General features: G+C 38.3%; 2 protein-coding genes across 2 annotated transcripts; both read right to left on the bottom strand.

Annotated features, from left to right (window-relative positions):
- Positions 1–640: 640 nt before the first annotated feature.
- LOC146147972 (uncharacterized) lies at positions 641–18991 on the bottom strand. Its single transcript, XM_083387405.1, has 14 exons — positions 18868–18991; positions 18610–18798; positions 14766–14911; positions 13606–13728; positions 12843–12979; positions 11558–11745; positions 9169–9315; positions 6273–6510; positions 4916–5118; positions 4209–4420; positions 3017–3110; positions 2359–2700; positions 1535–1724; positions 641–851 (listed from the first exon to the last, which is right to left on the bottom strand). Exons 2-14 carry the CDS (start codon positions 18701–18703, stop codon positions 842–844), a joined length of 2124 nt encoding a protein of 707 aa, XP_083243531.1. The 5' UTR covers positions 18704–18798; positions 18868–18991; the 3' UTR covers positions 641–841.
- Positions 18992–20182: 1191 nt separating this feature from the next.
- Positions 20183–23574, bottom strand: LOC146147971 (uncharacterized). Its single transcript, XM_083387408.1, has 4 exons — positions 23328–23574; positions 21875–22053; positions 21027–21267; positions 20183–20663 (listed from the first exon to the last, which is right to left on the bottom strand). Exons 1-4 carry the CDS (start codon positions 23413–23415, stop codon positions 20515–20517), a joined length of 657 nt encoding a protein of 218 aa, XP_083243534.1. The 5' UTR covers positions 23416–23574; the 3' UTR covers positions 20183–20514.
- Between the last annotated feature and the right edge of the window lie 1298 nt (positions 23575–24872).

The raw sequence follows: 24872 nt of genomic DNA, 5'->3' as shown, positions 1-24872 counted from the left end.
GCTTTAGGTATTATTGCTTTTTAGGTTTTAATGTGTGTTTCCCATTAACGTAATGTTGACGTCATAAACACGGGGGTTCACAGGCTCGAAATTTAAAAGTAGGCCTATTTAAATTGGCAGTGTATATATATATATTTTTTTTTTTCTGTAAAAAATCATTTTAGCAAATGGCACACAATAGGAGATGAATAGTTTTTAGTTAATATATCAGCAAATATAAATGCTTATAGCTAAGAGTTTCACCAAGATCTTATAAAGCAGGGGTGGCCAACACGCGGCTCGCGAGCCGCGTGCGGCTCTTACGTTCATGTTGCACTCATGATATTTTAGAATGTTTCGATTTTATTTGGTTGAGTAATTGATTATTTTCGGTTTCGACTCTGTTTACCTAAAGCTATTGTATTTTGAGTAACACTTTTTCAACAAGATAAACGCAAAAAATGGGCCTTCGCGCGATCGCTTTGTGGGAGTGAGTAAAAATGGAGTGATAGGCCATTCATTTCGTTCCATGTGCGAAAGGTGTGGCTCTTTGCAGTTAACCAAGCAAAAAATGCGGCTCTTGGTATCTGATTGGTTGGCCACCCCTGTTATAAAGGATGAATTTGTTTTACTTTGTTGTCATGTCAAGGCAGCAGCTGTGTTTATAGACAAGTTTATTTATTTGTTGTTGATACATATACAATCGATGCAGTCTATAGGCAATAAAAATACAAAATATGTGTATTATTTGTAAGGAAACGTAAGTTTTGTATAACAACACCACGCTATGCTGAACGAGACACTAATACAATCTCTGTCTTTGGCCGTCGGGTGTAGCCAGAAATTCACTGTCCCGCCTGTTTTACTTTTTGCTGAAATAAAAAAAAAAAAAAGGTGACACTAAGCATATACATTGTGCAACATATCCAACTTCGCTTAAAATTTCCCAAAAGTATGAAACATTAAGTTAATATTATAACTAGGAGTGGTGCAACCGGTAGTCTCCGATGCTAGAACGTACTGACACCAACTAATGAATTTAGCAATGGTTTGCAAATCAAAAATATGTTTTCTATTTTTCTAGAAATACAACAAATCAAAAGTATAATCCTCCTAACGCTACGGGGAACTGTGGCTTGATACCCTGGAAAACATTAACGTCACACGTTTTAATTTTTAAATCTTTACTATTTAACTAAATTAATGACTTCCTTAGGTATCAATGCGGACGGCTGTACCTTTTTCTCAAAACAAGAGGTATGAGTATTGTAACGAAACGCAAAATGTTGGACATCCTAAATATTAGTTTATAGGTTGTAGGGTACACTACAACTCCGGGGGTTAACCTGTAACGTTTATGTTTTATTGATTAAATTATAGTTGACAGCTTGGAGGATTACGATGACTTCTAACGGACAAGGCATTGTTTTATCGGTTTATTCTACTTTTTGACGTTTTATTGCTCTAATGTGTCGAGAAATTAGAAACTAATGTGAGAACTATTTGAAAACCCATATTTAAACGACATTCTTCCACAGTATTATTATTTTTTTACCTCTTGTACAAGTTAAATCGAGCCGGAGCGGAATAGCGTCGCTTTGGCGCCCTGTAGTGTTGACGGCGATGGTGGTAGTAACCCCTGTAGTAGGATGGGGCGCTGTAATAGCCGCTCATCATGTTGTTGGAAGAGTGGTACGATGAACGGCCGTAGTAGTTATTCACCATCGAACGACAGCCCCAATGACCTAAATGCGTTTAAGGTTAACAGAAATATTGTTATACTGTGTAACGCAAATATATAGAAAGAGCACCCAACAGGATCTGACAAAATCATCTTAGACTTTGCTATTAATGTCGATTAGTTAAAACTACTGAAGAGTGATTGCTGAGGTTCAAGTCCACAATTATGACCCTTATATACCTATCTACACCATTGGTACTTTCTTTATAAGGTTTTTAGGGAGTTTACAATCAAGTTATCTGTTCAGGAGTCAACCCTATAGGTCCGAAGTTGTAAAACTCTTTTGGATTTTGGTTAGGAAAATCTAAAACCATACGTAGAACACTTATAAAAAATTGTAATACTGTAGATAGCTTGACGCTTGGAATACATAGTAAGGCATTGCGCAAATGTCACAAAGTTATCATTTTCTAATGTATAGTCTACATTCAACGCTTGAATGCTTTCTTGCATGCCTATTTATTATGCGAAGGAATATTAGAAAACTAAAAAGTTTTTGCAGGACACAGTTTGAAGTTTACTGCTTTAGGTTAAAGAGTTTAACCATCGGCTCAGTAGAACACACCCGAATAACGCTACGACGCTTTGGTTGTCCGTTACAACATACATAAAAAAAAATGACAGAAAATCGAACGTACCGGAATAGCACCGCACAGGAGACGGGCGTTGATAATGGTGCGGCCATCTTCTACGACACAGCCAGCCGTGACAGTAGGAGGGCCACTTTTGGTAGCCGCCACAAAAAGTACAGTGACTCCAGCCAGGGTTGACTCTTGGCCTGGCGCTGGGCCTGCGATAGGGCCTCGTGGTCCGGCGGGTGATCCTTGGTACTGTTGTAGTACGCAAAGTGGTGGTGGTGGTGGCGATAGTGGTAGTAGTAGTGCTGGTTGTGGGTGTTATTGCTGGCGAGTCGTCCGTAGGCGTTGGTTCGGTGAAAATTGGCTTCACTGTGGTCTCGTCTCGCTGAAGGTCAGCCAATGCTATTGCGGGAATTCCGGATTAGGTTTTTTAGAAAACAGTTTAATATACCATCGCGCTCTTGTAGTATAACGTTATATTAGTAGGGGTAACGAAACTAGAACATTCTACTGCCTAACAAAATATAGGTTACGCGTTGATATAGTATAAAGCGTCTAAAATAATTAAATGATGATATGTCATTAAGAAACAATGCTAGCTGAGAAAACTAGAATATGGCCATTCAACACAATCAAATTAACAGGACATTGGAATTGACTTAAAACGAGCTGTATAGGGACTGCCTTTCTCTATTGTTGAGTATCACAATAAACTTACCGACGCAGTCATTATCCACAGCATCGTAACCAGGCGCGCAGCCATGGCATTTCATGCCGTTGAATCCATCTTTACAGTGACACTTCCCGGTTCTCTAAAATTACAATATTAGAATATTTATACATGAGTTTAGACCAGGGGCGGGCAACTTCTAAAGTAGGCGGGCCTGATATGGTAAATGAAGTACTTGGCGGGCCGGATTCCCAATCGATATATTAATTGTACTGCCATAGCCTACATGTTTTGTCGCATAATGGCGGCTAGTGTAGTACCCTTTAAACACGGCAACGCTTTCATTGCACTGCAAACATACTGCTTTCTTACCGACTTGAGTGGAAAAGTACCGGTACTAGGGAATCCAATCCCTGTTAAATTTGCAACTAAACTTTTTTTGGCAAAATCCAAGGGAAAATGTTGATTGTAAATTCTATCTAATTTGGGAACAAAGCAACAATACCTAAAGCAGAAAACTCAATATTACCATAGTACTAAGACCAACGACATAATAAAAACTTAATCGTCTGAATAAGACATAAATCTGTCGGAATAAGTCCTAAATTATTCGGAACAAGGCCTAAATGGCCAAAATAAAGCTTGAAACTGCAGGAAGAGGATATGGGACGATCGGGGCCATGGGTATATGGCATCGACCGTTACAGCCCGCGGGCCGAACCCGGCCCGCGGGTCGTATATTGCCCGCCCCTGGTTTAGACGTATATGCTACCGTCTGACACATGATTATCTGCTGTTTAGGAAGTATCCTCCTTTTTATGTATTTCATCTAGTTAAAACGTAGAAACAAAATGGGTAGAATTACAAATGTAGGTGCAATTTTCTCATCGATAACTGGCATTCGAAATTAACTGTTTAATAAGAAAACACGAAATCAACAATTTTAAGTCCTATTTCTTGTGATGCAGTGTTTTACAGCCATTTTTACGTCGAGTCGGACAGCCATCCTTTATACTTTAACAACAAAAATACGGTGGGGCTCCAAACGATGAACAGAAAGAAAAACTAAAATTGGCAAACTTTTTCACTACCACGCTTCATCAGGCCAAACTAACAATTGAAAAAATCAAAAAATTAAAATAAAAGGGACCACGCTTAATCGAGTTTTACTGTAGAATACAAATTCCATGGTTTAACTCAATATTTAATTGTAAATAGATTATACGAATCCATTCCTCACCTGGTGGCAGGTCGCATTCAGTGCGCCCGTTGCATTGCACCCACATTTCTGACAGCCCTTTCCTTCAACCAGACCCCAGTGGTTGGGCGCGCATCGGTCGCATCGCTTTCCTCTCACGTTGGCCAGGCACTTGCAATTGCCTTGCTTGTTGCAAACGCATCTGTCGCCCTCGCAGTGGGACAGGTCGGTTCCGGCGAGGTCACAGTCGCACTCTACGAACAGAAACAAAGCTGTAGGTGAATTCTTGTTGGATCAAATTAGAAGAAGTAGGATCGGGTTATAATTGTCTTTCATAATAAAAGTCGCACTCTATTTAGACGGTATCCACGGCACTTAGAACGACGTTGGCCGAAATACCGTGCTTCGTTGTGTTTTCTAGACCAGCTGAACCACGGATGCAGTTAAACCGTAGATAGCGTGATAAAATTTTAAGAAAGAAATTTGTTTTACAACACTTTGCCGTGGACGTTTTAATGCTGAACACATATACTAAAGTTGTTTAAAAACTATTTTTAAAAAGAGCTAAAAGAACTGCATGGTGGCGCTATACAGCTATACCCAGCCTGCTTTTTATTTTCTATGCAAATAATTCAACTTACACTTAAAACATGCTTAACTGAATCTAACGCGGTTTTATTTTTGTCACACGTATATTTGTCGATTTTTAAGAAAACTAAGCTACTGATAACGGCGCCTCAACGACTCACTCGTGCATTTTTGCTTCTTGGCATTCCCGTGATAGAACTTAGCGCACTTTGCGCAATTCTTGCCGGCAGTGTTGTGAAGGCATCGTTCGCACATCCCGGTAACGGGATTACAAGCCTCTGGGTCGCTTGCATTTATGTTGTTGTTGCACTCGCACTCCATGCATACCGCCCGGTTGATGTTCCAGTAGTGGCCCGGTGGGCAACTGAATACAAAAATCGGCGTCGAAATTAATATAGCGATTACAACTATGCGAGTAGTAATGAAACGAAATATGCCTTTTAATTTAATTGCGGTTTACATTTCCACAAAGCAAACTGAATTCCAGGCATAGTTGCAGTGGTGGAAATAATACACTATTTTTATATTATTTGTTATTCAATCAGCTCTACTTTAAGTGAGCTGTGCAATCAAAATTGCGCGGTAGATCGGTGTGTTCGTTTTAACGATACCGTAAAAATCGGTTTGCTTTGTTGAAATGTAAACCGCAATTAAATTAATAGGCATATTCCGTGAAGTTTTCTTATTCCGGCACCAAACCGATGCTTTATTATTTTTAATATAATTTGAAAAGATAAGTCCACTTTAGTGATGAAAGTACTGGTGATCAGTGCGTCATAAACCGACATTTCCAAGCAAATCACCAACAGATGGCATACAGGTTGACAAGCACGGTAAAAGAGTCTTTTAAGTCAGTGAGAACTAAGCCTAGCGGATTGTGAGCTTCCGTAAAAGCACTACTTTGCCAAAACCTAGCTTGAGATAATAAGTGCTATATCATCCGAGACACGTGGGGCTTCTTAACTATTACCGAGGTGGTTCGTTTTAAAATTTATTATTTTCACTCTTAAACTATGTTGCTGTTGGTTCGTTTAGCTAAATTAATGTAGAAATATATTTAGCTAAGAAAAAGTTCGTGATTTGTCATGCTGGTGTATACGGTACCATTCTTTATACCCATTGTAACTCTTCTTACATATAGGCTTAGTGTTCGACATTGTGGTCCTATACTTTTGTTTATATCTAACATATATCCAACGTCTATGAAGACACTTCCAAAGAAGACACGCAGTTAAACAGTTATTTAAAACTTTAACTCGAAAGCAGGATTAAAGTAAGTAATTTCTCTCACGAAACGTTGAAATATTTTCTTACGGAAACGCATGAAAATTCTCCAAGATGACGTCACAAATTTACGTCATAACGGCACGTCTAAAACAAGTAATATTAAAAAAACCTTGTTTTTCTGGTTTATAAAATGTGTGCTAACTTTAAAAATTGAAAAGCACAAATAACGATTTTTATGTATCAGACTTAAATAAACACACGTTCATATTACGCATATATTCATCCGCCTACGTTTCGCAGTGGTCCCCCGTCCTTCCGCCGCTGCAGTTGCGACACACGCCAGTGACGTCATCGCAAGAGGTCGCGAATCCGTTGCAGTTGCACGCTCGGCACTCTGGGAACCCGTGGAACCCGTCGGCGCACTCGTCGCACCGGCGCCCGGACAAACCGCCATCCCGGCACAAGCACTGGCCGCTTCTCGGGTCACAATACGTCAGGTTGGTCGAGCCGAATTCGCTGCAATCGCACGCTGTGGACAAAAAAATGCTTAGTTTGTAGAAGACCGTATCAAAAGTGGAAGACTTGCACTGCCATCTTAAATTTGGTCGATTTACATGGTCGCAACAATATATTTGTTCGATATTTGTGGTCTTTTCACCGTGGGTCGGTTTACATATAGCCCCCTTAAAACTAGTCGATTTACATTGTCACCACTTCGTTTGTCGGTTTTAAAATGTCATCAGACGGCGGCATATACGCCTAATCGATTTTGTGATCGTCTGGATAAACCGATGTGATCGTTTATTTCTTCAAACAGATACCTAAAGAAGCTGCCATGCTTTAAACTACACTTCAATAGAAACATCACAGGGCTTTTCATACATTTCACCTCCTCAACAAAATATTTGGCATTAAACTTTTCAATTCGCAATATTGAGAAACGATTTACAGCTGGGCAGCCGTCTAGATATGTGTTGCAATTTTTAATAAGGGTTTGCCATAAGTGACTCATCAGTAGGCCGCGCTCGCTCTTTTGTGGAACTGTGGTTTCCTTTTGAAGCCAAAAGACGCCCCACTCCACAGACAAGATCGGAAAGCAGTGCAGATGGTCCAATTGTGACCGTTTGTCATGCTTGATAAAATGCTTAAACAGACCGTGATCTTGAGTTTTCGCCCCGCTATTTGTTTGACTGCATTTTGCCGCACAGTGTTTGACTACATTTCGAAAAACAAAGAATAAGGAAAACGTACAATATCCAAACATATTAAACACACAGTTGTCAGACGGCATATGCGACAGAGCACGTGGTAAGTCGTAGCATATACAGTTTCAGTAAATGCTCCAAAAGGCCCCTTTCAAATGATATGTGACAAGGTGATTGTTGTTAACAGCGATCAACCTCAATAAGTGGAATTTCTCAAACCCGTAGGAATACAAGTGTATTTTTACCGCAAAAGTGGTACCTTTTCTCGGTACCCGCGGGCTATGAAACCAAAGCAACCGATGCGACAGCACTATTTTAATAAAGTAGACAATAAATTGTGTGTCGAGACAGCGGCGAGATAATATTATTGCTAGCTAAAACGGCCGATCGAGCATCGGTAATCATGCTTAACTGTTTAAACCTGTGGCGCGGTTGTTGCCAATTGAAACGTTAGGCAAACCTTTTATCGCTGATGGGTTCAGAGGCCATCTCGTCATCAGGAGATTGGCGAAATTGATCTGGTGGTTGCGTCAAAGCCACCCACACCACAGACGTACTATTACAAATTCTCTAGGGCTACATAAATTACACACACCAGAGACAATCGTAAAGCTCCGTAAGTGACAACATGGCCGCCAAATTTGTTCAAAGCTTCGTAAAATACGCCGTTAGGGAATTTACCAAATTTATCACACCGTTAAATGGGACATATATTTCGCAAAAGGCATGTTGTTGTAAACAGTCATTAGGGCTACCAATAACATGAGGCTTTTGATCTCATCGAGGAATTTGAAATACGGAAAAAATATGTTAAACCTATACTGCTTAAGAAAATTGCTTTGGTACATCTGTTGACCGCCATTGAAGTAAACTGATCCCATGGCGTGCCACAGCCGCAATCCGAGAAGGAGAAAGTTTCCTAAGGTCTAGGCGTTCGATTACAGCGAAGCTTAAATTTGCGCAGACTTTTCAAGTGGTATATATTCGGACAGAAAACTTGTCCCACCGGGAAACCAGTCCCACAGGAAAAATTAAGCAAAGCTGTGTCATCAGCTTTAGAGAAAAGTTTACGCAAGTTACGTAATTGTGGTATTTCTAACGATCTATAAATAGTGCCGTGTGTGGCATCAATAACGATCCAGTGAATGGATCTCTATTGAGAAGCGAAATTGCTCCCCGTTCGTCATTAAGGACATTATGATTCGTTTGGGAATATTCGGCAATCTTTCGCCGCCGCAAAGCGCTATTTGTGTCGTAACCTTAATTTGGTCGTTGTGGTTTATACGTAGGCTACTGGAATTACACAATTTACTATAACACAAAGTTCAAATACAAAACCACTTTGCTTCACTGTTTCAACGGAAAAATATTGGGTCCAGCGACAAAGAAAAACAAATCTTAGGCACCCATAACATTTTTGTATTTAGACATCGTAACCCCGCTAAAACTTGGCGATGCTTTGACGCGATGAGCAAAGTGGGCTACATTAGAGGAATCCTTGTCGAAAATTGTCCTCTGTGCAGATCGTTAGAAAAGAGCCGATCGTGTTCACTTTTACAATTAAGAACGAAGTATGCCTGAAAGCATTCCTTTCCGTTGTGAAGGTATTAGTTACCGTTGATCGAAATCGAGTCTGTCTATCGCATTTACGCCACAACGCATATTTTGATGCGCCACTTGCTTTTGCGTTTGCGTTTGGCGTGAAAATTGGGCATAGAGCTTCTTCGGTGACAATCTGCCAATGAAACGCCGATCGTTTCAAAGGCCTTGTGGCTTATTCGATTTTATTGCTTAAAATATAATTTGACTTCATGAACCTTTCTAATGCCGTGAAGTTCTATTGAAAATGCAAACATACTAACAAATTTCGTCCAATTTTGAAAACAAATTTGTGCTATAAATGAATGTTTAATCATTAAAGAACATACAAAAAATCGATTAACTTGTTTTAGAAATCAACTTTATTCTACACGTTGGCTTACCGGAACATCCATTTCCGCTTTGAAGTCCGAAGAATCCCGTTTGACATTGGTCGCATCTTCGGCCTACTACGTTTGGTTTACAGGTGCACGCTTGACTACATGGGTCGCAATTGTTTCCGATGCTCCCATCCACGTTACAGTCGCAAGCTGCGAACAACACAAGTTTAGATTCAGGTTTAATAATACGAAAAATTAATTCCCCAATCTGTCGCAGTGCATTAAATCGGAAAGCGTGTAGGCTATGGATATGATCGGGGTGGCAATTTGACCTGCGTTGAAGGCTGCTGTTACTTTTTAGGTGTTGTGTATTGTCTAAAATACTTTTATATTTATCAATCGTTCAATATTAAAGCTAAAATCTTGCTGAAAGTGTGTTGCAAATATATTTAATTGTTACATTATATTGGGTTTTTAATTTACTTTGTATCCAATGCCTTTGGAAGTAGATTACGTATCAAAATGATTACGTATCACAATGACTTTGAAGTAGATTACAATTAAAATTAAAATTCAATTTGGGCTTAGGAAAATAATAAAACGCTAATTTAAAAAAGTGTTTGCAAAACGTTTAATAAAAGATGTTAAAACTTTTTGCAGTGGTTTTAAGTTGTTTATGAAACATGCTTTACCGACAAAGCCAGCTAATTTAAACGATTTTTATCTGCAATATTTAAAAGCAAGCCTCAGATTAAGGGCCGGCTTAAGGGCCGGAGTGACGATTGTTGATATACAAATTTGGAGATAATCTACAAAATTGATGCTAATCGCAAAAATAAAACTTATTTCTATAATATCAGAATTAACACGCCTGGGAAGGTTGTTCAAAAAGATCTCCTTGTCAGGGTCCCTGCGGTGAGAAACGTTAACAGCGATAAAGGAAGAGCAAGTCTCACGGAGGTTAGATGTGACTCCTGATGACCTGGTAGATCTTATTTATGCAATGCAATCTCTACAATACCCAACACACAAAGCTTTCGGTGTGCTTCAACGAGTTTTAAAGTAATTTAGCGACAAAGTTAGCGCGACACAGTCTGCAGATAGCAAGGGTGGTTTCCTTCGGACTGGATCATCAATCGGCGTGGGTTTATCACATGAGGTCTGCCTGCTCAAGCGTATTCATCACCGTGTTGTGTATTTTGGCAAGAAGACCTTATCTATCGTTATTGCCAGGTTTTTTATTTTTTTAATTGTTTTTATTTGTTGGTTTTTTATTTGCATTTCGATCGTTCGGAATACGTTACGTAGTATAACCAAGGCTATACACTTGTCTAATACACAATTCTGCACAGTAAATGGACATCGGTAGCTGGGCATAAATTGTGTAAAAGCCAAAATTGGCACATAAAAGTGGCAAAGTCATTATTAGCAAACCGACGTTAAAAGGCTCGCGTCAAATAGTTCGGGGGTAATTCGGCAGAAACCGTAACTAATGATTGCTTTCCATTTAGACTATTTTACGGGAGTTAAGAAGATTTTATCTCGAGTCAGAAACTACAATGTAATGACTAACATCGAGATATATTTCATGGCATACCACATAACTTAATTAATAGCAAATCATAAAACATTTTGCAGGCTTTTGAACAGGGCATCGTTGCAACCATATTTTGCTCTAACTAGTGTACGTCACAAACTTTTAATTCAGACATCCTTAAGTTACTATTTTGTGCTGGCAAACCTTAAACGTGTACAGCAAATACTGCAGATGCTAACTTTAACATCGTTTTTGTCGAATAGCCACAAAGTCACGTCAAACCAGCAGGTTACTACAGGTCATACTGGTCGCACGATTATATAATATAATAGGAATATTACCTCACAATGGTCAGTGAGAGGCGGCAAAGTAACGCAACTGCTATCAGATAGCTCAGGGATGGCGAACCACTGTCCCGCGGGTCACGAAGTGACCCACCACAGATTAAGGGAAACTATAAGTTCGCAGACTAAAAGTTCTAAAAACCCTAGTTAAACCAATGAACAATGCTGAAAAGCTTTCTGCTGAACTCCTGTAATCCCATAAAAATGCTGCAGTATTTGTTAACTATTTAGCTTCTAAATATTTGTGGAAATCCGAATTTGAAAATCAAAATAACGCTTAACACGACGCAGCAGAGGTTCGCATAAAATTAGCAAATAATTAAATGTATGACCCACTTGTGCATTTTGTAAAGATTAAAGTCATGTTTGTGACCCGCGCGATGAAAAGGTTCGCCATCCCTGAGATAGCTTGTCATCGGCCTATTGTCATGTGGTATCTGGTACACCCCTGTACACCCCATCAAAGTGGTACACCCTGGGGTGTACGATACACCCGGTTGAAAAGCACTGGTTTAATCGTTAGCAAAACGTGCACCCTAAAGTTTTCTGTAGAAAGCTTCCCCCAGTTTACCTGAGCTAACTTGGAACTGCAGATCCTGTATGATGTGACGAAGGTCGTCGAAGCTTTCCATGACGAACACCCTGTCCTTGTGGTTGTCGGTGATTAGGTGAAGTTGGTTGATGTCGTATTTTCCCACCCCGACCGCATAGATGATTACCCCGAGTGACATGGCATACTTTACCACCTCTGGTAGATCACTGCAAGGAAAATTGGAAAATTACATTCTTCGGTCTTAAGAACAAAATAGTTTGGTTGTGGCACCGAATATCCTCCATTATACTGGCATTATGTCCCTGAAATCGGTCTGTGAATGGTTTCTGAAAGTTTACGGTTTTGTGGGGTAAAAAGGATTTCATGGTGATTATTTCATTACGAGTAAAACGGTCGAAATAACTTTTGGAGCACATAAATCCGTGGTTCTAAAACATTTTTAGCTTGCGGCAATCGATAGAAAATCACGGGACTGTTTGATTGCCATTGTACTAAATCGTTTTCCTACCTGTCTAGATTAAACCACTTTAAAGGATAAAGTTACACGCACCGATCATTATAATGTTGTTAAATAACACTCCTTAATTTAATAGTAAAATGTTTTACAGTATACGTTTACAATAAAATAAACTCGGAAACAATCCTTGTTAGGCTCGTTTGATTATATTTGCACATATAGAATTTTCATCATCTTCTTGTTTATGAACATCACGAATCTAACATAAACGCACAGATGGTTTCTAACCGGAAACCAAACTGTGGCTATGTGATCATTATCCTATTTAAACTGGACAGTTTCTCCGAGCAAAACAACGTTTAAACAGAAAAAACACTTAATTTCTCCCCGCTTTCAAGCGGTAGGCTAATCCGACCACGGTAAGCGTGATTTTTTTAAATCGCCCGTCGTTATCCACTTAATGTAAATTATAGAACCAATAACACATTTTCTCCCGTCGCTATTCTCCACCTTTTGTTTTTTACAGTGTTTGGTAAAATCGTTTGGTAAGGAGTTCCGCAAAGAAGGTCCTATATAGAAATGCAACATTGTGCGCTAATATGTCTTAACTCAAAACAATAAACACACTTTGAACAATCCTATCACGTTTAAGCATCTTTAGAAGCTTTAGGTGCATCAATATTTTTCGTTTTTGGTGCTAATTTAGGAACTATACGCTGACCGTTTAAGCGCTTTTTAATGCTACGACCAGACAAAGTCTGTTTGTAAATTAGGCAGTTGTCAGCTCGAAAGTACAATCGCCCCGTGTCGTTACCAGGGTTGAAGGAGTGAGATCAAACTGCTCACCTTGAATCGGTTGCTTTTCCATCAGTAAGAAGCACCAAGACCCGTTTGGACTTGGGGTATCTACTCTTGTCGCTCACGAAGTCCACGTTGAGCGTTTTATTTATGGCATGGGCCGTGAATGTCTGGTAGCCTTGGTACTATTGAGAACAAATCATTAGGAACCGCGCGCAAAAAACGCTACAGGGAAACCAATGATGTTCGATATTAGCATTTTCATAACAAACAGTTAAATATAAAATGTGGACTTTGACGCTTTAATCGTATTTGTTACGTAAAAACAACGTATTAAAATATGTAAAATTGTTCCCTAACTTTCATCCCAGAAATGCAAACCTCAAATTTATTTTAAAAAATACATTCTAAGACTGCCTCTGGCCCAATAGGCTGTTTAAGGATAGTCTTGCGGTATTGAAGGTGCCATTTATGTACTTCTTATAGTGGAAAGCTGGAGACGTATAATAACAGTATAACAAACACTTTCTTAACACACCATTTGGGCCCACAGGGCATCATTTTGCTAGGCAAGAAACCCTCAAGGTGTTCAATATCTCTTTAAACATACAGAGAAACACAAAAGCGATTTTTTTATAAACGTCCTGTAGAATTTAAATAAAAAAAATATTCAATCGTTTGTTTATCTCTTTGACAAACATGAAATATGTGATAATGACTTGCAGTCCTAGCATGTGCGTTATAAAGGCCGCACAAACAACGTTTACTGTTTTTAAATTTTTATTCTTTGTAAAAAAGCTTGAAGAATCACCTTTATGTCTTCAACGGCTTCATCAAAAATTGTTTTGTTGGTGAATTCGCCAAGCTTAATGTGGGTCTCGATATACCTTTGGTTGGTTAAAGGCCTTCTTGAGTAGTAGTACGAGTACTGGATCTAGAAATTAAACATATCACTAGATTTTTGTAGCTGTAATAAAACGAACTAATTTGGGGTTTAAATCGCTTTAAACCAAGCCTATGAATATAGGACATAAATGTGTTAATAAAAAGTCTGTCGTGCACACTAAATGGTATAATAAAGCTTTTGGCTAAAATATGTCAGATATTCTGGTCAGTGGAAACCTGATATATTTCTTATCCTGAATAGAGCATTTGACGACAGCCCAGAGCTTGTTGTTCGCCATTCAACCAAAACATTACAGCAAACGCAAGGTTAGCGCTGGTAGCTAAAATAAATAAACTGTATGACATCGTATTTTACCCTCAGTTTTACATCCACTGCGGTTAACCGTTGACTTGTTCCAAAATTTAGTGCACAAACCTTTATATCTGGTGCAACAACGTATTTCCCTTTTAAATATAGCCTAATTTAACTATGTTATACGGGATTAAAAGTATTATTTTTCAGGATAGAGTTAGCTGAACATTGGTTAAGCGAAAAAACGGGAAAACAAGTCGTATGGATTTTATAAAAACATAACTAATAATACTTGCTAATAATGAATATTTCTCAATTAAAACGAAGCGTATAGGTATGTAGATGGTATTTTTAAGCCGTAATCCTCGTTTTATGGCGGAAAATCTTTGGATTTGCAACTCTCCCTATGTAACCAATAACGTCCACCTTTCAATTGTTCACAAATCAGCGGACTTCAAAGCGCCTTTCTGCCAAGAAACAATGCAGCTTAGATGCTAATCAGTGCGTTAACGGTCAGATAAGCGGATCAGTTCAGATTAACCGACCTAACGTTTAGAGGTAAACTCGTCCCAGAATAGGCTGCTCTAAAAATAGTTAAGTCTGTATAATCTTTATAATAACGACCCTCTTGAAAGTTAAAACAGACAAAAAGTCTAGCTATTTTGGCCATCGAAATCTTCCATTAATTTCACGTCGAATCTAGGAGTATATAACTTTTCATGTTACACGTAAAAAAAATAGTGTTTGATAATAATCAAGTGATTTTGACATACCACGCCGATTTGTATGTGCCCGTGTCCGATATGCATTCCCTCGGCTAGGTCCACCACCCATTTCTTTACCAGCTGGAAGTCGGCGGTGCCTACCGAACTTGATCCGTCCAGCAACAAAATCAGGTCGACGTCCGGTACACACTCCTCTGTGGACCAAATGTCATCCTTTTACACACAATAATGGTTTGTATTTAAAAATAACGCTGCCGAAGAATTAACTGCATGCTTGTCGCAGATGTTTGATCAAACGGAAAGCGTAGGTATTAAAACAGACTATAACGACATTGTCGCCCAGTCTACAAAAACAGGCTTTACATTTGTGAGAACAAATATGAACAATCGATTAAAACATAGCGCACAGCGTCATCAAAGTGAATTCCAAATCATAAGATTCTACACTACTTATAGGCACAACTAAGAAATAATATTTGATAAGATCTTATAGTAATATTAAAAGACTCTTTTAATCGAAAAATATAAATAGTTTATATAGACGTTTTTTTTGGTAATTGAATGTTTTTCACATAGTACGTGGAAACGGAAGTTCTGACATTTCTTAAATCATGATTCTCCTCGCAGATTTTTGGTCTGTATAATAGTCATCAATAAAAGTTTATTTGGTTATAGGGCGTCAATAAAATGTCGATGATCGTTTTGCTCCGGCGTTACGTCAAGTCGTCTATATGCCGTAAGCCAGTGGTCGGCAAACTGTGGGCCGCGGCCCAAATGTGGGGCACAGAGCCATTTTTAGTGGGCCGAGAGATACTTTTCAGTATTTTAGTTTTATCATGTATTCGTGGGCCGCGTGATAGTCGTACGCGTAGATTTATTGCAAGGTATTTTAAGTTGGAATTTTTATATTGTCTCAAGTGTGGTTCAAGCCAGCGTATCAAATGTGTCCCTGAGAGTGCCTGTCCAACTATATTTTTTGCGAACTTTGACTATGTAATTTTTTTCGCGCTTCGCGTATATTCTTCGTTTTATGGTAGGCCTATGTTATACAATTATACATTATGGCGTCGCAGTGTTTTCGGCATCATGGCGACGTGTAATATTTCACCATTGCTTGGTGTCAAAAGCCTAACGCTGTGTGCACTTAGTCTCCCTGCAAAATGCATTTTTTTTTCTAATTTTCTAAAAACAAACAATTGTTTTATGATGCAACTTTGTGACGCCATTTTAATGCCTCCAGCTCAAAACAAATATCCTCGAGCCACCCCCGTTTTACGTATAGTGGGCCGTCAATACCTCTGAAACGAATACTATTTTAGGCCGCGACAAAAAACAGTTTGCCGACCACTGCCGTAAGCCGTCTATATGCCTAAATAAATGATATGCACAAGCTAAAAACAAACAAATTAAAGTGTTGCTAATTTTGCAATAGTTCAGGCGAAATTCTATTCAGGCTTGTATACTTTTATATTTTTTTCTATTGTGTTTAATGTGAATGAATTTTAAATTACGAAATGTCCGTTTTTTAAATAACGTTAGGCCCTACTCAAACTTGCATGAGCTTTAACATGCAATCGCCATTAATAACTGTTTTAGAAGAAACAAACAGCAGCACGCAATCAGCTAAACCAGTGCTTCACACCAGTGGGTCGAGGCTCAGTGGTGGGGCGCAAAGCTTCTCTTAATGTTACAGTTTTCTATTAGATCGGGAAATTTTTTTTTATTGCATTACCATTACGTAACATTTATGCATCAACATCACAAATACGTAACAATTAAATGTGTTGTGTCGCAATAACTATTTCAGCATACGTACGTCAGTAGTAAAGATGCAGGTTTTATGCAACTTTATTTGTTTGGTCATACCTCATTGTGGGTCGCACAATAAAACTTTCATTAAAAGTGGATCGCAAACTATAAAAGGTTGGGAAGCACTGAGCAAAACTACTTAACAAATGTAAAACTCCAGATGAATAGCTTTTTTAAGCCTAAATACATCTAGGATAGTACGAAAGACGGCGGAAGGGACAGAAGAAGACCGGGTTCATTCCGTGGCCTGCGACGACTTTTTCAGCCGCCGGCCGAACGACGACCTGATTCCAATCTTTACGCGAACCGAACGTCGTCCAACAAAAACAGATTTTCGGCGAAATTCTTGTTTACGGAAGGCGCGCGGGCACGGCGGACCGGCGCCCCGTCGGGCTCGCGATGCGACCTCGCCACCGTTTCATTTTCGCTCGACCGCAGGTTGAACTGGCCGGCCTACACTAGCCCGGCCGGACCCTTTTCCCACACCCCACTTTTAATGTTAATTATCCTACTTGGGTTCCTTAATGTGGTGATGCCCGACGCATACAGTAACGCGGAAACAACAAGGATGTAGCTCTTCGTAGAAAAGCCCTGCGATTTGCCAATATAAACGATAAACAAACCGGAAGAAAAATGGTGCCGGCCTTTTCCAGAGGTCACGTCATCTGGCCTGTTTCGATCTTGCCGATAGAATGTCGCGTTGGCATGTTAAGGATTTTAACCGATTTAGGATTCATATTATAACAATCTTTTTGAAAATTACCAGGTTCGTGATGCTTAACATTAACAAGTGCACTTTTGGAGAATTTACATAAATCACAAGTGTGACTATACTTTTAGTTACGGGTGTGTGCAGAAATAACGATAAACCAGATAGCCGCATCGTAGTTTCTCTTCAATAAAACACCATTCCTAAAGTATTTTAAGTCACAGGAACTGCATGAACAGGCGTTTACATGGCGTGGAATAAATTTAAAGCAATCGGAGCACAATGTTGATGTTTCGCAAACCTTTTCAACGTGTATACCTTTTAAAAACCAATAGAAGCGCGAACCAAGATTGGTCCTCTCAAAAGCCATATGTCATTTTCAAATTCATTTACGCCTCAACGCCCAATCAAGGTCGAGTTTATTTCAGCCTTTTCCGCTGCCAGCAGACTGATTGATAGTTACAAGGCGGATATTAGGCGAACGCGGGACGCCAAAACCAAGGCATTCTCTTAGGTTTAAATGCAAGGAACGTCGGGCGAGTGTATTTCCTCATCAAACAAGCCTCATACGCCCGTGGGGAAATGTCTAATTTTGAATCTCCAATCCGCTACTTAGAAACCAGAACTACACCTCGTCTAACCGAATATCCTTCGAGGGTTGGCGTCAAGCCTTCAATCTTCTTGAGACAAATCGCTTGGATAATTGCGACCGCTGTTTGTACCGGCGCGTGATCGGTACTTGGTGTCTGTTTGACGCAGCCGTCTGACAAAGGGATCTGTCAGGGAAGTGTTTTTCGTCTGTCAGGGAAGTGTTTTATCCACAATTTATCGAATATCCAATTAATACGTGAAGATTTAACTTAGTTTGTGTTCGATTCTTTAACAAAATTATTTATAAACCAAAGTAACGACAAACCCAAAATTTCCATTCTCACCTCACTTTCTATACCAATTTTCTTTTAAGCGAAAATAATATTCCCGACAGGGTTGATTTTACTTTACAGCGCAGTTGTTCTTAAACCTTTTTTTGCTTGCGGTACAGTAAAAAAATTAAGAAAATATTCGCGGAGCATTTTTTTTACAAAACAACAAAAAATTGTAACTTAAAAATCGCTTTTATAATTGGCAATGGTATAGGTGAATGCCATAATATTATAAGTTTTCTAATAAATAGTGTACATTCAGGTTTAACGTGCTTGCTTAAATGATTGTTTATCATACAATGCTATTTTCCAAAATTCAAAAACTTCGACACACGTTTTTTTACGAATCTCATGGCACACTTTTATGCCACGGCAGATAGTTCAAGAATCACCATTGCCTTATACACTACATGTGCTCTTAAAATTGTATTAATTGTCCAGAATAACAAACCTTCTTCGGCGTTCTCATCAGCAAGTGTGAACTTGCAGGCAGCCAGTCCCAACACAATGAGAAGCACGAGATTCCAATGATTATTGTGGCGCATTTTGCCCAACTCGTAAACCGAACTGCCTATAGAAACCAGGTAACGGCGATAAAATTAAGCGTGATGTCTGTGCCACACCACGGCTAGAATGATGCCTAAATGACAAAACGTTACTATTTCAAACTTTGTAAGCTAACCTTTTTCTATGTTGTTTTACCACAAACCTTTAATGGCAACCACTTTCTCCTTTCGCTTCGGCTATATATATATTTAGATACATGCTACATATTAACTATCATCGGCCAACAACAGAGTCTAAAGTTAACTGTTAACAATAGTGAGGTAAATACCAACGTGAAATCCCTCGGGCTTGACCAAAATATATCGAAGAAGTTTGATGACGTCATGGGACGACACTGCCTTGGGAGTTAGGAAACTTTTACTGCCACGCCGCGGAAGGAATTATTTGTCTTATCTAACCGCTTGGAGTTCTTTTATGTTTTTAAAAGTTGTTCAGGCGGAAATAGAATAATTAACCTGGATCTCTGGGAAAGTCTTGATAAACATGGGCCCTAATCGCATACATTGTTTTGAAGAAATCAAAAAACTTAATCAGCTAATTGTGTATGTATATCAGTCAAAGTACATAAGCGAGCGCCGGAGGGACGTAGATTCTTTCCAAAATGCAACTTTGGCAATCTTGATCTAGTTCAGAAATTTTACCCGGTGTTTTGTACGTCATGGCAATATGTCCGTTGTATCCAAGAAAATGCACCAGGTGTTCCAGGCACAGTCGGCATTAAAGGTTACTTATTTTACGTTAAGTAATGACGTAATTTTGTAATGCCATCTTTAACTTTTTTTTAAACAAATATCGTGGACAGCCTCTTTTTTCTTGCCATTTTAACTTGTTGTGTTACTGGCTGTTGTTTTAATAAACTGCAGCGAGGTAGACTTCCAACTGGGATCTAAAATAATAACGCTAAGTTACATTATTTGTTTGTATTTATGTTAAACTTATGAAATGCTATTTACCAGTAATGGGCTCACTATTTATTTTTCACTGTAGGTGGTCGTTAACATACCTATAACAAAAGTCACAACAATTATTTAAACGATTGCCAAGTTGAAACTTTTAACCATAAAATAAAAAAAACTTATACGATTGATAAATAATACCAGAATTGTATTATTTTATGACCCCACATGTAAGCGCATATTGCTACTCTCTAAACTAAAAACGTATAAAATGCCGATGTTGCACTTGAAATAACGTAGTTTAATCGGATTTTGATTCGTAGTTTTAACACTTTTCGTAGTTTTATCGTATTTTCCGATATTAAAGCGGAAGCCTAACATTTACATTTTTGCCACTTAACGTTTCAAGAACGGAATCCGTCCAGCAACAAATTATTTTCAGTGATTTAAGCGTTGGCTTTACTGCATCTGAAATGCTACGTTAGGAAATTTTTGCAATCGTTCAACGTTAAAATTTGCTAGACTACACCCCAACATATATCTGTAGGATGCACATTGCTATCAGCATGGATATTCTTGTATTTATAAATAAGAAAAAACAAGAACAAAAAAATGTTAATGTACCATAAGCGGCAAATAGCTACATTATGGTAAGTATCCGTTAATCAAGACATAGCATTTAACCATTTACATCAACACAAATTTAATGACAAACAAAATGCAATCTTTTCTCTCAGTTAATTTAATAGTACCAATAAATAATTTTCGCCTTGAGATTGAACTATAGCAACGGGTCGAGAATTTTAAACCAAATATGCGCAAAACATAACGGTCACGGTCGTTACTTTCATGTATAGGAGAAAGTCAAGCAAATCGTTTATTTTTATTTTCTGTTAGATTATCACGCAAGATTGCGAACTCTTCTTTTGGTTGACGTCTGGTTGAGGTGCTTGATTGCTTATTCTTGCCAGTAGATTCGTTAAACTATCCTCAAATCGCCCAGAAGTAAAATCAATGTATATCTTGCCGGCAATGATGAAATCTAAGGAGTATCAAGGTTAACATGAATAAATATTTTCTTTTTGCGTACAAATCAACAGTGTTAAACGTTCGTAAAACAGTATTGCTTATCTTACAATTTTGTTATGCTTTGTTAAACCGTTTTGTAAAAATTAAATTTATCGTAGCCCCTTCCATAGGTTTTTAACAACATGTGACCTAGTTTACGCTTTAACAAAAAGAAGTCATGCAACGTCATACGGTAGGTTCCTAAAATAACAACGTAAACAGAGATTTGAGTTTAACTGACGAATAATTAAAATGCTGTACGCTTATGACCCCGTCATTTTTTTAACGATTTAATTAATAGCGCACTAACAAAAATGTATCTTTTGCAATATATTACCTACAACACCACTGGGCTTGTAGTTCTTCTCCACAAACACCGGAATGATTTTTTTTCTTTTTTGTTTCGCGAAGGTTGCTTCTTGGATGCAGTTTTCGCTTTCCTCGTAGGCTTTTGAAAGGCAAACTATTACGACGTCAGACTGATCTACTCCGTTTTGCATTCCCTTGTAAAGGTCATCGCCCATGTTTTTTCTGTCGATCCATACTGATAAACCTCTGCTCACCAACCTGTTGTATATCTATACAAAAAAGGACCTACGAAAAGCGTGTTACTAATACCCCTGGTTTACATCATCTAGTAAAGGCGTTGATGTTTTTATATAGTATAGAAAAATCTACTGGGGATGTTCGATAATATTTGATCGAAGCCGATACCCGACGCCTAGTGGTAGTATCGTTACTTGTCCGATACTTGGGTGATATTGGTGCTGATCCGATACCAAATTCACATAGGAATTTCAAACTTAAAAATTTCTTGCGATCCAACGCAGCGGTTCAAACTTGAAAAGTAAATGTATCGTTAATTATGGTAAGTTAACAATTGGAGGTAACTAAACTTATTAATCCTAAAGCAAATTTTGGCCTGAAGACCTTGAAAAAGACGCGTTTAAATGTATTAATTTTACATATAGCAAGACGTCATTAGCGTCGACAAAAAGGGCCGCTTGAATATATTAATTTAACCCATTTTTTTATTGGAGTATAGCAATACGTCATTAGCTATCGGATCAGATCGCGATACTTATTGTTCAAAATATCGGATATCGGTATCGGAATAAAATATAAAGTATCGGACATCCCGAAACACAACTGTTTTACCCTATTAACGACACAACTCTTTTTAACCTTTTCAACGGTGTCGTAGGAATCCCATTGATAACTGAGCATGACTTTCGGTTTGCCTTGATCCTCCGTTCCTCCTGAAATCTCTGTATTCTGTTTAGGTTGGGGTTGTTCGACAGTCTGAGGTGTTGAATCAATCCTTTCAGCCATAGCATTGGCAAACCCGGGCATTGGACCTTGGACTATTAAATGAAAAAGAAGCAAGATACAGCAGACCTTAGAAGCTCTTAAACATTCTCGACAGAACGGTCAATGATCGTCCAGGTCTTGGAAAGTTAAATTGTTCGAATAGTAAACAATTTTTATTTTGGAAATTTTTGTGGTTACAAGTTGCTGTTGCTTCAAAAAATCTCCCTTGGCCTAGGATTACAGTGGATACAACAATGGACATAAACCAAACAAAATTTGAATTAGGTTACAGCAGTGGTCGGCAAACCGTGGGCCGCGAGTTAATTTTGAATAGTTTAGTGTTATCATGTAGTTGTGGACCGCATGATAGCCGTACAATTATTGCACTTTATTTTAAAAGTTGGTGTGAAATAGAATTTTAAAATTGGCTCAGCTTAGAAAGGCCCACGTGCCAAATGTAGTCCTGAGAGCCTGTCGAACTATATTATTTGCCACTCCAACTATATGTAAGTGAAAAATTTCGCGCTTCGTGCGTATACTCTTCGTTTCATAGTATGTTTTACGATTACATTATGGTACAGCAGTGTTTGAGGGGGCGGTGTAATATTTCACTGTTTTCATAATGGTTTTACGTAGTGCGTCTTCAATAGCTCTGCTAAGAGTACTTTGAGCCGTGACAAAAAAAGTTTGCCGACCTCTGGGATACAGCCTAATTCTTCGTCTAACTTAAGTCAATAGCATTCAAAATGAATGTTTTTAATGGATAACCTCACTAACATGTACCAAGTATTCTATCAAATGGACAAAACTAAAACAATTAACATTTAAAACCTGTAACGCCTAAACCCTAAACTATATATACTCAACACAAAATGTGTTAAATTAAGACGTTTAATAGCAAGCTATTTGTCTAAACACTTAAATCAAATCCCCAAAGCAAGCTACAAAAATTTATTGAATTGTTGATTCAATTTAATTTTTTAAGATAAAGGCTTGAATGAAGTTTAACCCCAGAATGTTATTAAATAAGAAAAATATGTGGAGCAAATTGGCGTTTTATCGGTAACCTGTTTCCCATTCTACAAGAGCTTGAAATCATCCTGCCAGAATGTACATGGTACGGACTAGAAAATATTCCTTCTATACAATCAAAATTTAAACACAACTTTGAAATACAGCTTTATGAAAAATCAGTGTTATAGTGTTATCCACGCATTTCGCATTCACACACGGCAACATTCATTCAAAGCAATAATCAAAATATGTATGTCAAGTTACAATTTTTAGTAAATTGCTTGCTTTTCAACAAAATGTAACTAATACTTACAGCTTGCATTATATTGAACATTGCTTGCTCCAACAATATTGTGACTCAGCTGAGCATTGTCGCCTATTTGGACGTTAATTCCTTGCATTTCTGACGCTGAAACGAGGTTCCTTATTTGCTTTGCCAAGAAAATAGTATTTCAAACTGACCAGAATTTATTCGCCATCTTTTCTAGATAATTTCAAGTTAAATATAATTAAATAAAATTGAAACGTTTCGCCCTGGGCTACTTCACAAACAAGTGTAATTACAACAACGTTGAAACTGGTATTCTACCCTTTGTGTATTGTACAAACTTCGAAAGCCACGAAATGTAATTTAAGATCTATTTCTTTGTTCGTTTGTTAGAGCATATTCGGAGGAAAGTTTGTGAAGTGTAATAGATACACTCACAACGTGAAATGTAATATTGCGCGACTCATTCAGCGTAAATATTTCCAACAAAAGCTGTTTCGAATAGTGGAAAATTTGAGAAAACTATGTAAAATGTTATAAACCTCTAGCCATATTCAATAGGATAAGCAAACAAAATGACAGCCTAACAGTCAAACCTTGTTTATGTTTGTATTGAGTTTAATTGGGGCATTTAGGAGCAAAATATAAATACCGCATAAAAAACTAAAAATCCGCGACAAAAATAATACAGCCTTGTGAAGCGCCAAATAGATCCCAATAAGACTTTCGTCATAGTAAAATATCATAATATTCCATACAACTGTAATTCTTTAAGGGGCGCCTTAGTTGATTACTGGTAACTTCAAATGAGAGACGTTGATCGTATATAGATCAATGGTACAATTTATCACAAACGTTTTATTCAGTATAGCATCGCGTTGTAAAACCGGAGAAGTGCTATATGGAAGTCGAAAGATAAAGGGCAGGGTGAATAGTAACTTTGATGCTGTTGTGTGCTTGGGTTTTTGGAAGCGATTCTAAATACATCGATAGTATTATCGTAAAAGTGACTGATTAACAATCAAACGGGTTTGATGCGACAGATCAAGAATTAAATTCGCTATGCTTTCGTGTTTTCATTGTACACTACTGATTTTCAAAAAAAGTCCATGAAATGACTAGCAATTCGTTTTTAGGTGGAATATCTATAATCTAGTTTTCCTGTTTAGCACCGGGACGTGAGTTGCCAAAACAGCGTCTCCTTGGCTCACGTCTCCCATTCTGGCATACACCGGTAGATGTCAGCAGGTGATCGCTAGAATCCGCGTCACGCTGTGCCTGAGTGCACACGCTTTGTCGCTTGACTGTCGTGCAAGTTGCACTTCTTCACACTTAGCTGTCTGCCCTGATAAAGTTACAGTACTGTCGCCGACGTTTAGAGTCAAAAGTGACTTTTGTGCACCGCTTGTGTTGAGGATGTTCTATAATTTGGCTTCTAAAGAAATTCGCCCAGAACTGACAGTAATATATAGCTTTGCTAGAGTGGGTCAATTAATATTTCTCACAGCGTAGGAATGACCGGATTTGAGAGTATTGTTTTTGTTTTGTTTATTAACTTATTAGTAAAATATCTTATTGTTCTGAAAGTAA

The sequence above is a fragment of the Ascidiella aspersa genome, chromosome 4 (genome assembly GCF_963924565.1).
Source record: "Ascidiella aspersa chromosome 4, kaAscAspe10.2, whole genome shotgun sequence".
In the NCBI taxonomy this organism is placed as follows: domain Eukaryota; kingdom Metazoa; phylum Chordata; class Ascidiacea; order Phlebobranchia; family Ascidiidae; genus Ascidiella; species Ascidiella aspersa.
Note: the sequence above shows the minus strand (reverse complement) of the source record. Positions and strands in the feature narration are given on the sequence as shown.

Coding starts and splice junctions, on each gene's coding strand:
- LOC146147972 (XM_083387405.1), bottom strand. CDS start 18,703: ATGCGCCACAATAATCATTGGAATCTCGTGCTTCTCATTGTGTTGGGA. Junction 6,511..9,168: donor AAGCGGAAATGGATGTTCCG/GTAAGCCAACGT, acceptor TTTTGTCCACAG/CGTGCGATTGCAGCGAATTC. Junction 4,421..4,915: donor CAAGAAGCAAAAATGCACGA/GTGAGTCGTTGA, acceptor TTCTGTTCGTAG/AGTGCGACTGTGACCTCGCC.
- LOC146147971 (XM_083387408.1), bottom strand. CDS start 23,415: ATGCAAGGAATTAACGTCCAAATAGGCGACAATGCTCAGCTGAGTCAC. Junction 21,268..21,874: donor CCTACGACACCGTTGAAAAG/GTTAAAAAGAGT, acceptor TTTTTTGTATAG/ATATACAACAGGTTGGTGAG. Junction 20,664..21,026: donor CAAGCCCAGTGGTGTTGTAG/GTAATATATTGC, acceptor GATACTCCTTAG/ATTTCATCATTGCCGGCAAG.